This window comes from Labeo rohita, chromosome 13 (assembly GCF_022985175.1).
Source record: "Labeo rohita strain BAU-BD-2019 chromosome 13, IGBB_LRoh.1.0, whole genome shotgun sequence".
Classification (NCBI taxonomy): Eukaryota; Metazoa; Chordata; class Actinopteri; order Cypriniformes; family Cyprinidae; genus Labeo; species Labeo rohita.
The window spans coordinates 2740163-2752462 of record NC_066881.1 but is presented as its reverse complement, the minus strand read 5'-3'; the positions used below and the strand labels follow the sequence as shown (position 1 = coordinate 2752462).

General features: G+C 39.4%; 1 protein-coding gene across 2 annotated transcripts in view; it reads right to left on the bottom strand.

Annotated features, from left to right (window-relative positions):
* Positions 1-12300, bottom strand: part of plpp4 (phospholipid phosphatase 4) — a 230496-nt gene that overhangs the window by 67395 nt on the left and 150801 nt on the right. For both annotated transcript variants that reach the window (XM_051126733.1, XM_051126734.1), the window contains 2 exons: positions 9106-9214; positions 3695-3785 (listed from right to left, as the gene is read on the bottom strand). In XM_051126733.1, coding sequence (XP_050982690.1) covers positions 3695-3785; positions 9106-9214 — 200 coding nt within the window. The remainder of the gene's footprint in view (positions 1-3694; positions 3786-9105; positions 9215-12300) is intronic.

The following is a 12300-nucleotide window of genomic DNA, read 5'->3' as shown; positions in this document are numbered from 1 at the left end:
AAGGTAACTTGAGCTCCTATTCTAACTATATAGGGATCATGCTACTGTCCACCCAGGGAAGGTTTTTAACAGGATTCTACTGGAAAGGATAAAGGACGTTGTCGACCCCCAACTATGAGACCAGCAGGCTGGTTTTCGCAAAGATAGATCATGCACGGACCAGATCGCAACTCTGTGCATCATTCCTGGAACAGTCTCTTGAGTGGAACTCATCCCTGTATGTCAATTTTATTGACTTTGAGAAGGTGTACGATAACGTAGACAGGGCACACTTTGGAGGCTACTCAGGCATTATGAGGTGCTTGGGGGGAAAAACAAAAAAAAAAAAAAAAAAAAAAAAAAAAAAAAATTCACTAACATCATCAGGAACTCTTACGAGGGTCTGTCTTGTAGAGTGGTCCACAACAGTCAACTCACAGACACCTTCCTGGTACAAACAGGAGTGAGGCAGCATCTGAGGAGCCACCGGTGTGACAGCAGCATCTGAGGAGGAGCCGTGTGACCAAGGCGGTGCCAGAGGAAAGGAGGAAACTGCTGAAGCCATAGGGGTGGAGAGACAGAGCGGCAGGCATCCAGCTGAGGTTGGACTGGAGGACTGGCTGAGCTTTGCAATGAGGGTGAGAGAGAGTGAAACTTGGTGGGATCAATGATGGTAATTTAAAGTCCATAGACATCGATGATGCAGTATTGATGCTGGCTTGAATGATGAAGAAGAAAGAAAGGAGCTCCTGTTCTAACTATAGAGGGATCATGCCACTATCCACCCAGGGAAGGTTTTTTAACAGGATTCTACTGGAAAGGATGAAGGACATTGTCGACCCCCAACTACGAGACCAGCAGACTGGTTTTCGCAAAGATAGATCATGCACGGACCAGATCGCAACTCTTCCTGGTACAAACAGGAGTGAGGCAGGGTTGTTTGTTGTCGCAGTTTTTGTTCCTACTGGTCATCGATTGGGTCATGAAAACATCCACAGTAGAAAAGCAAAACGGCACCCTGTGGAAGCTATGGAACCAACTGGACGACCTTGCAGACGACTTGGCCCTTCCCCACACCCAGCAACAGATGCAGGAGAAGTCCAGCATTGTGGCAGAAAACTCTACTCACCTTGGCCTCGAAAATACCAAGGAGGAGCCAATGAGTGAAGCAGCAAGGGATGCGATGACGGGAGGAATGGCCAGGTGGTCATGACCCAGAGCTCAGCCATGACGATTGCCCATGGTGGAGTCAACAGACGGAGAAGCCAAGACATAAAGGTGGCTGACGACATTAAGGCAACCACTGACGATGAAGGAGCATTTAAGGAGTAAGGGGATCCCAGGGCACAGAGGGAGAGCTGATGGAACCAAGCAATTCTCCTTGCTCTAGAAACTACGGTGGAGTTGTGGCACCAAGCATCTGAGGAGAAGCCGGTGTGACTGAGAACCAAGGCGGTGCCAGAGGAAAGGAGGAAACTGCTGAAGCCATAGGGGTGGAGAGACAGAGCGGCCAGCATCCAGCTGAGGTGGGACTGGAGGACTGGCTGAGCTCTGCAATGAGGGTGAGAGAGAGTGAAACTTGGTGGGATCAATGATGGTAATTCAAAGTCCATAGAGATCGATGATGCAGTATTGATGCTGGCTTGAGTGATGAAGAAGAAAAAAGAAGAAATAAAAAAGAAGGGTGGGAAGCAATACCTCAGTGTCACATTGTTTCAGCAAAGCCTCTATGTCCACTTCCACCAGAATTTCCTTTGCCACAGATGTCGCTGCCTCACACCCCATTGTCAGACTCACTCTCGGGCTGAAGCTCCAGGGCAATTGTTGGCGCTGTCCACTCTTCTTTGGGTTCTGGCTCATTCACTGCATCAGGCTGAAGCTCCCTGTCTGCGGGGGACTCTATATAAATCTCCTCGGTCGAGGGTGGTGGTGGGCTGGCCACTGGGTCTGGCTGTGTTCTGAATCAGGGATATAAGCTCTCCAGATACCTCATGATGGCTTCCCTCCAGTTAAGTCCTGAGGTGTTCGGGAGCTCAACTGGATGGTGAGGATTTGTTCTGTTCCAGAACAATGATTTTATGTCCTAATCATTGAAAGGGCAGTATCATAAATACTTTAAAGGCGACCTATTATGCCTATATTACAAATGTAAAATAAGTCTTTGATGTCCCCAGAGTGTATATATGACGTTTTAGCTCAAATTATCTGACAGAGAATATTCTATAGTTTGTTAAATTTGCCACTTTTAAAGGTATGAGCCAAAACGTGCCATTTTTGTGTTTGTCCCTTTAAAAGCAAATGAGCTGGTGCTTTCAGCCCCCTTTTTCAGAAGATGATGTAGCTTCAAAAGCCAGCAAATACAAAAAAAAAAAAAAAAAAAATCTCACGTGGTGAAAATGTCAGAAACTCTGTTTTCAGCCTTATATGTTCAATCCATATTCGGTTTTAAAGTCAGTCATCTGATTGCACTGTGCATAATAAATGCGTATTTATTTATGATGGGGAGCACAGCGCAATAAAAATATCAACATAGCTGGTCTCATGGTGCCATCACATGCTATCACAAACTTCCCAAAGTCCCACTTCTGATTATGAGCTTGACAAATTCAAGCGGTCATCTTCACATTGCATTCATTTGCAATTTTTAACCATCACATTCCTATTTATGATCATTCTTTCATTCTGGTAGCACATGAAGGCAGCATCAGTGAAAACAGATAATGTTAGCTTTAGCAACATTATGCTTACAGAGTGCCAATAAGCTCTTTAAGAAAGGCAATTTGGAAAATAAACGTGTGGTACTGACTTTGTCTAGAGCTGATGTTTGTGCACAAAGCGCTGGTATTAATCCCTAAATTTATAGGAGATATTACAGATTTTTTTTTACAGGACATTTCCTTCAAAAATTAAATTTAACCAGTGTCCTCAGGAACTCTACAGAGACTCCCATGTTCGTTGGTGCATCCAAGAACACAACACTTGTAATGCCTCTTTGGTGGTGGCATTGTATATCTCCAGCAACTACAGCAAGAAAACAGTAATGGCGGACTGCTGCTTCTCACTCAGGGCTGTGTCTACGCTAATAGGGTAGAGATTGTCACAAATGGGCAGGATTTCTTCCTACAATGATGTGTACGTAGGGAGAAATCTGGAATCGCATGTTCAGAGAGACCGTTTATGATGCACTATAAAAAAAAAATTAGTGGGTGGATTTTTATCATTATAGGCTGGTTGTTTTCACAACCAACATCAATGCCTGCCAGTGTGACTGACTGAATTGACTGGCTCAGATATCCAGCTAATCTCATGCTTTCATTATCACTTTAATGGTGTTTTTTTTTTTTTTTTTTTTTTTTTTGACATCCATATTCATTCATTCATTACTACGGAGTAATTCTGATGATTCATGTGGGTTGAAATGGCTTTTAGGGATGTCCCAAAATAAAATAAAAAATAAAAATGTTATATACACATGCGTACATATATAGATGAACATTCTGATATGTGGATGGGCTGTTGTTAACAAAATATGAAAATATCATTCTGTTGGTTGCCACAATTGACAATTGATCAAGCGTTCCAGATTGCTGTGTAATAATTTTCAATAATTTTATACCACATTTACTTCTATAATAATGTTAGAAACATCCATTGTGTAAAGATTTATTATAATTAGTCAGTGATTGTATCTTTTGACCATGGTTTGGGCACTCACCTAAACAAGCCTCTTTAATTTCTGTCTTTTCTGTTCTCTGTATAATCTTCACCACAAATATCACAGCCAACGGGGTGAGGAATGAAATTGCCTGTAAAGATAAAAGAACACAATCCAGTATTATTTAACTAATATTTTCTATCCAAAGGCTGATGGGCCTGCAAAAGCAGACTTCTCAGAAGGCTTCTTCTGGCACTTCATTATGTGATTGTCTTTGTATCTTTTCAAAATATGTTAAAGGCATAATGTGTAAGTTTTTTTTATTAAAATATCCAAAAACCACTAAAACAGTGTTATATGCTGACTTGTGTACTTACATTATCCCAAATGTTTTAAAGAACGTTTAAATCCAGAGAAATAAGCAATTTTAACTAGTGTAACGAGCGGCATGTCATTGCGTCGCCTGCCAATGGCGTCATACACCCTTGATTATCCGGTTTTATTTTGTAGAAAACAAGGAAACCCCAAAAACACTTTAAAATTGTGTTTAACAATTTTTGTTATGCATTTTATTAGACAAGTGGCACACTTACAGAGCATACTCAAATGTATCTACACTGACCAAAATTATAAACGCAACACTTGTTTTTGCCCCCATTTTTCATGAGCTAAGCTTAAAGATCTAAGACTATTTCTATGTACACAAAAGGCCTATTTCTCTCAAATATTGTTCACAAATCTGTCTAAATCTGTGTTAGTGAGCACTTCTCCTTTGCCGTGATAATCCATCCACCTCACAGGTGTGGCATATCAAGATGCTGATTAGTCAGCATGATTATTGCACAGGTGTGCCTTAGGCTGGCCACAATAAAAGGCCACTCTAAAATGTGCAGTTTTACTTTACTGAGGGGGTCCGGGAGGGTCTAAAAACCAGTCAGTATCTGGTGTGACCACCATTGCCTCATGCAGTGCAACACATCTCCTTTGCATAGAGTTGATCAGGTTGTTGATTGTGGCCTGTGGAATGTTGGTCCACTCCTCTTCAATGGCTGTGCGAAGTTGCTGGATATTGGCAGGAACTGGAACACGCTGTCATATACGCTGATCCAGAGCATCCCAAACATGCTCAATGGGTGACATGTCCGGTGAGTATGCTGGCCATGCAAGAACTGGGATATTTTCAGCTTCCCGGAATTGTGTACAGATCTTTGCAACATGGGGCCGTGCATTATCATATGTCTATAATGACTAGCATGAAATACGATTTTCCCTTTTTTAATCTGACTTAAAAATTGAAAGTGGGCTTAAAGAGTACATGGGCTTAATGGGTACACTTACCCTACTGCTTTCTCAAAACAAAGTGCTCAAAAAGTGTTTTAATTATCACTTGAAATTCCGGTTTAGTTCAGTTGTCAAAACATTATTCTAGGGTTTGAAGAAAAGTGGCCATTCAGGTTTTGGGCCTTCGGGATGTATTTTCAAAAGATAATAAAGCTATACCGTGACATTCGTGGAACCATCCACAGAAAGTTATCCCTACAATGAGGGATACCAGCTTAAGGTGGTCAAAATGATCACTGGAACATGGTACTAAGTTCTGTCAGGTGAAACTTCACTAAATATGAACCACTGGCAACTGCATTATGATTAAAGTGCTCCTAATATGCCTTTTAATATGATCTTTCATGTAGTGTGTCATGTAGCTGTATGTGAACATTAAACTATCTGCAAAGTTGTGAAGCCGACAGTGCACGATAAATAAAGTTATTGTCTATCAAAAAAAAAAAAAAAAAACAAAAAAAAAAAAAAAAAAAAAAAAAAGTCGGCTCACATTTGCCTGAAGGAGTCGTCAGGAATTCTAATCTTTTTCTGTTACGGCCATACGTCACGAAGTAACACATTTGCATAATGTCCGCCCACGTTCTCCGTCACGAACAACTTGCCCGCCCACAAAACAAAGTAAAATTTCCATGTGGTTTACGTCACATGAAAATTTACATGTACATTATACAGAAGACGCTGTATCCTATGCTGTGAGTAAAATTGTTTTTGTATTCACTTCCAAAAGATGATAAATCTACAAAGATTGTATTTTCTAGCGATCGTTCGAAATACGTAGTTGTGTATGTTATGTTGTGTAACAACCCTGCACATGTCTTGCTAACCGGCTAACTCATGCTTCTGTAGCTCTGTTGTTCAGCTGTGGACCCACTGTAGTCTGACAATTTGTGATTGATGCAGCTTGACTGTAGGTCTGTCTCATTAGTTGGAGTAATGATAAAGGATGGCGCACGAAGCGGCTTTCACACTGAATGCGGAAAGTGCTGTGCTATGAAACCCATTCGTTTCAATTTCTTCCGCCCTGCGGGGGACGACTTGTTTCTGCCTCGACCAAAGCACACGCGCAGCAGAGCGCGCATGCTGCGGACAAAGTTCAAATGAGTTGTTCAAATGAACTTTTGCCACTGCGCTCTGAAAGGCTGCACTGAACCCAGCGGCCAGCGCAGCGTTTTCCGCACTCGGTGTGAAAGCCGCATTAATGCGTTATACAATGTTGAAGTTTACATCATAGAGGTATCCCTGGTTCGCTTACATAAGCAAATTGCGAGCACTTTCCATGGTAGACCGTGCTAACTTGTCGATCAGCCACTTCAGCCGTTTCATCATCAGACTCTGGCTGGAATTGGTATGGTAAAATCAATGCCATCTTTTCTATGTATTGACAAGTATCCAGGGCTGTCAGTCAGTTATGGCAATGGGCGTTTCGTTCTCAGACACGGTGTACGCAGTAGACCAATCGTAAAGGACTGCGCCATCTGACCAATCAGCAGTGAGGGCTCACAGAAAGGAGGGGTTTAGAGACAGTGATTCTTCGAACTGCTTCGCACGAGTCGTTTATGAATAATTTAGAAATGGGGTGAAATTAAATCTATTTTTGGAGAAAACTAAAGTGTTTTTTGACCTTGCATACATGTAAACCCGTTTTGGGAGTCTATTAAAACAACATTAGCAACCTTTAAAATGGCATAATAGGGGCACTTTAAGGACAATGTCAAGGAGGCATAGTTTATATAAAAGGAAGCTCTGAGCAGAGACATCTTTATATGATCGCTATGATTAAATGCTCAAATACTAGCCTCCCAAATCACTCAAACTGATGCAGGGCTCAACGCTAAAGACGTTTTCTACTGGAAATTTCTACTGAAATTTTTGACCGGGCAAGTAAAAATTTGAACCACTGGCCCCAGTGGGCCAGTGGTTCAAATTTTTACTTGCCCGGTCAAAAATTTCACTGGCCCTGCCACCAAAAAATAAAATTGTTGCTGTCATCAACTATTTTTTAAACTGTTTTTGACTTATGTTTATGTTTTATTTTAATACTTTTATATGACACCAAAATTTTACATACCAATTAAATTGTACAATTCTTGATTCCAATTTCGATACCACAGCAAATCCTTACTAGCCTAACAAGTATAAAGTTCAAACATTATCTGTTTGTTCAAAAATTATTTTATTATCATTAATGTTATAATATAAATTAAAAGATGCTTTAGGGAAAACAGCTGACAGGCTGAAAGAACACAAACTTAGTCTCTGTCAGCAGGTGGCACTTAAGGATTAACAGCGATATTACGTTTCTTTGGTTACCACTGTAAACAAAGCAGCGCCACGCTTATGAACGCTAGTTTAAATGCATTATACAGAGGCATATGGACACTTTTCTTAAAACTTTAAGTTCCCCTCAGAGATACATTCATATAAACCCCCATTTCAATATTTAGGATAATATTTCCAATATTTCGCGCATTGTAAACTGTAATCCTGCTCTGCCTGCTACAGTATTTTTTTTCCTATTTGTGTTTGTCTTCAGCATCTCTGGCCTTTGTTAACAGATGTTTAAAAAGTCCGTAATATTTCCACACACACAAATGACATTTTGAAAAATCACATGCAGTTCGTAAGCCTGGAACAGAGATTGGTTAAAATATGTCCGGTAAGAGCAGTGCGTTGCAGTTATGTTGCTAGGCAACCATCAAATCAGCCGTTTTGTCAGTCTAATGAAAGGTAAGCTGCAATAGACACCAAAAGTTTCTCCTCCATCACTGCAGTCTCCGGACTTTCTAAGCAATGGTAAACTTTCTTCACCACAACGGAAGGCCCACCTCTCCATTCATTCGATTGGACAATGTGGAAAAAAACACGATCACGTTGGGCGCTTTTCTGCTCAGAGTTGCTTTTTTTCTCAACTTCAGGCACCGGCAAAAACGCGAGGCACAGCAAGGAAAGAAAAAATTGGAAAATAAAAATAGGATATCTATCTGAGGATAAATATCTGAGGAACAAAACATTAAAAAGAAGGCTTAGAATCAGGCAAGAGGTAAGACCCGCATAAATATCGGAACAGCTTTACAGTGATGGAGAGAACTCAAGGATCAGGAAGGGCTTACTGCACCTTTAACTAAATATACTTTGTTGCTTTTTTTTTTCTTTTTTTTTTTCCTTTCCTAAACCAAGAAAATATTCACTTAAAGTATACTTAGTCAAAATTTGGCCAGAATTTATATTAACATGTTCACTTGAAGTTTCAATGATCCGCAGTATCCTACAGACTTCCACCAAACCTTCACCCATTGCACTAAAAATCTCATTAACCATCTGCAAAAAATGTTTATAATAATTCAATAAATAAAGATAATAATGTGTCTTACTTCTCCTGTATGTATCTATGTGTAGTGTAGTCTATGTGTGGTGGAAACGTATTAATATAGTCTTGTGTAACAATGGATAATGAAATACTTTTAAAAAATGACTTTCAATAAACTTTTTACTCCTTTTTACTCCTTCCAACACATTTGGTAAGACAGGTTATGACCAATCAGCAAAATAATTAAAACAGGCAAGTTTTTTTTTTAGAATAATAATAATAATAATAATAATAATGTGAGTCCAAATAACCAAACACTGTTAGAAAAAGGAATTAAATCCATGCTCACTAGTGTTCATACTTAACCCAACAAATCAGTGCAAAATAATGGAAAAGAACATCTCTGTACCTACTCGTCAGTAGGAATATGAAAGGAATATGAAAGTAGTGTGAAAAATGGAAGATTACATCAGAATTAAAGACAATCATGCAAAATGCATCTAAAACCCTTAAGGGAATATTTTAGTGGTCAGAATTCTTTATGCAATTATTACTATTAAAAAATATAAAACAGCCAATGCACTTAAGTGAAACATTCCCAGTCTAGATTATAAGATGCTAAATGTTTTTGGTAAAGTGATGCATCCTTATTAGTATCTGAAAGCATGATCAAGTTAGCCATAATATTTAATAAAACACTGCAATATGCAGAGGCGTGCGAATCATGAATTCTGTGAAAGTGTGGATTTCACAGATTTGATCACCATAGCCACTGTGAGCAGTGCACAACTGTTTTGAAATGTGCTGAATGATCTATACTTACAAACATGACTCTCTTTGGGATGTGGTCCGATTCCACCAAAGGGTTCTTGTAGAGCCATAATTCCTCAGGTTGGATAACTCTTTCAAAAGGCTCCAGGAACTCTGTGAACCTAAATAAAAGGCAGAGATGATGAAACCGTAGAACAGGATTCCTCAAAATCGACACTGAGCAAGCTAAACAAAGTCTTTAGAGTTACTAGAAAATTACAGGCACATAAGTTTAATTGGAATTTGCAGTGCAATGACCCTAATTGAGGAACCTTCCTATATACATTTCACTCAATGTAATCCACATAAACTTTCAGTGAGTGGTTTTGTATAGTTGAGTGGGTTTCACTGTTCATCACAATGGAAGGACCAACACTGGGGTTGGGGGGTGGAGGGGGGAGGATGTAAGCCTTATCCACCCTATTTTTAACATAAGAGGAGGTACAGACTTAAACTGAATGTGCAAGGTGTGCCATGTCAGTCACTTCCAGTTATTTTAGCTGTACAATAATAGTAAATCATGTTGCTTGATACTGTAAACTGACATTTATTATATTACTCCATTTTATGTTCATAATCAAACACACTTGTTCTTTTCTTTTTTCCCCCAGTTGAGTGGGTTTCACTGTTCATCACAATGGAAGGACCAACAGTGGGGTCTGGGGGTGGAGGGGGAGGATGTAAGCCTTATCCACCCTATTTTTTAACATAAGAGGAGGTACAGATTTAAACTGAATGTGCAAGGTGTGCCATGTCAGTCACTTCCAGTTATTTTAGCTATACAATAATAGTAAATCATGTTGCTTGATACTGTAAACTGACATTTATTATATTACTCCATTTTACGTTCATAATCAAACACACTTGTTCTTTTCTTTTTCCCCCCTTCTTCATAATGACACACTTTGTTATTCTATTCAGTGACCGATAGCAGCTAATGATGTGGATATTCCCAGGGAATACATAGAACAATAAATGTACACCTTAAATGCAACTGAAGTTGCTTTGGATGAAAAACATATGCCGCATACATAAATGCACATGTAAAATATCCAAACCATTATCCACTGAAGAGCATACACATTTTAAAACTAGACTCACTGCAAATTATAACAAACAAAGAGCTCAGACAAAACATACAAATGTACTATGTTTTGTTTGCTCAATTATTAACTTTATTTTCAAACTAGATAAAAGTGTTAACATATTTTTTTATTTTTTTGGATTAGAATGAATATAAGTAACTAATGTGGCAGACAATATGAGGTGAGCAGCATATTCATTATATGCTATGCTGCACAGGACAGATTATAGATCAGGGTGACCAAACTCCGTTCTGGAGGGCCAGTGTCCCGCAGAGTTTAGCTCCAACCCCAATTAGACCTTAACCAGCTAATCAAGCTCTTACTAGGCATAATAAAACCAAAAAGAGAGAGCAATGTTATTCAGGAAGCAATGACTCAGAATTACTCATTACTAGATAATGTGTTTAATTAATTATTTTGTCATGCAGCATGCTACTTTACTGAGCCCTGTAGCAGTGATCCTTGAGATGAGACACTACAAAATGCTTACAAAATGGCATGTTTTAAACAAAAAAAAACTAACTAAAAAACAACAACAACAACAACAACAACAACAACAATAATAATAATAATAATAATAATAATAATAATAATAATCTTGACAGATGGAAAAATTTGGCTGTATCCTTAAAGTGGCTCATATCAACCATTAATACTAATGTTCTAGAAAAAGTAAATTGCCTCTTCTCTATGATTTCTCTGACTTTGCCCCCAGGTTGATTCTCCTCTCTCAGAACAAAAATAAATAAATAAAACAAACAAACAAACTCCCGTATCCCATGGAGGATTTGCCTTTCAAAACACTCCAGGATTAAGATAATCCTTTAATGAAAATGAATCAGGAAAAACTCAGTAGCTGCACAATTGAACACTGGACCACATATTGGTCAAAAAAAAAAAAAAAAAAGGGGGACACATAACAGGACAAGCAGATGAGAAGGATCTAAAAGTGGGTGGGAGTGTTAATGTGAATCAAGTCAGAGAGGTATTAGGGTGCAAGGTTGTGCAGAGCTTTAAAAGTGAAAAGCAGAATCTTGTACTCTACAAAGCAGATAACAGGAAACCAATAAAACTGATAAAGAACAGGAAAGATGTGCTCAGTGGATGGAGTTCTAGTAATTATGCAGACATTTTTGTTTTGGACCAGCTGAAGTTTATGAAGGAGTTTTAGCGATAAGTTAGCGAGTTAGAATAATCAATATGTGAAGTAACTAAGGCTATGGTATTGAATAGTAAATCGATGAAGACGAGTAATGTTCTGTAAGTGAAAATATGCGGACCAAGTGATGTCATCCGCATAGCAGTGATAAAATACGTTGAAGTGGTAATAGGTAGGTAAATAAATAAAAGGTCCAAGACAGAGCTTTGAGGAACACCAGGAGTTACAGATGAGGACTATGATCTAAAACTTAAGTTGGACAAACTGAGTGTGACCAGACAAATAGGATCTAAACCAAATGAGAGGGACACCAACAATATCAACAGAGATTAATCTACCTAAAAGAACTTGATGAAAATGGTATTGAAGGCTGATCTTCAATCAAGCAAAATAAGCATAGTTGAAAGTCACGATTCAGCCACAAATAGTGATTTTGTTTTTGCTCACCTAGAAAAGAGAAATAATGGGGAATTCAATAGACACAGAAAGTTCAGAAACAGCGTTCACAGCCATAACAGAGGCATCAGAGAACACAGAGAGTTCAGAAACAGTGACAGCAGTCATAATGGGGGATTCAATAGATACTGGAAGTTCAGAAACAAAGTCCACAACCGCAGCAGAGGCAACAGGGAACACACAGAGTTTGGAGGAGGAAGCCGCCACTGTCTCGGGAGAAACTGGCGAGGTGTACACAGCCCAAACACACAACATGACCGTAGCCATCACAGGGAGAACAGAAAACAAAACATATACCTCCGAGACAGATGGCGCTGTGGCCAGCGAACTAGAGAGCACTGAGACCAGTAGACTAGAATGCGTAGCGGTTCGAGAGCGCTGAAACCGGCGCGCCAGTCTCGTCTGCCCTGAGACAGATCCAGTAGGAGAGATGGTGCAGGCTGTTAGAAATGGCCCAAGCTTTGTGTTCGGATTCCAGGGGATTCTGGAGTGGCTATATTGGAATCCT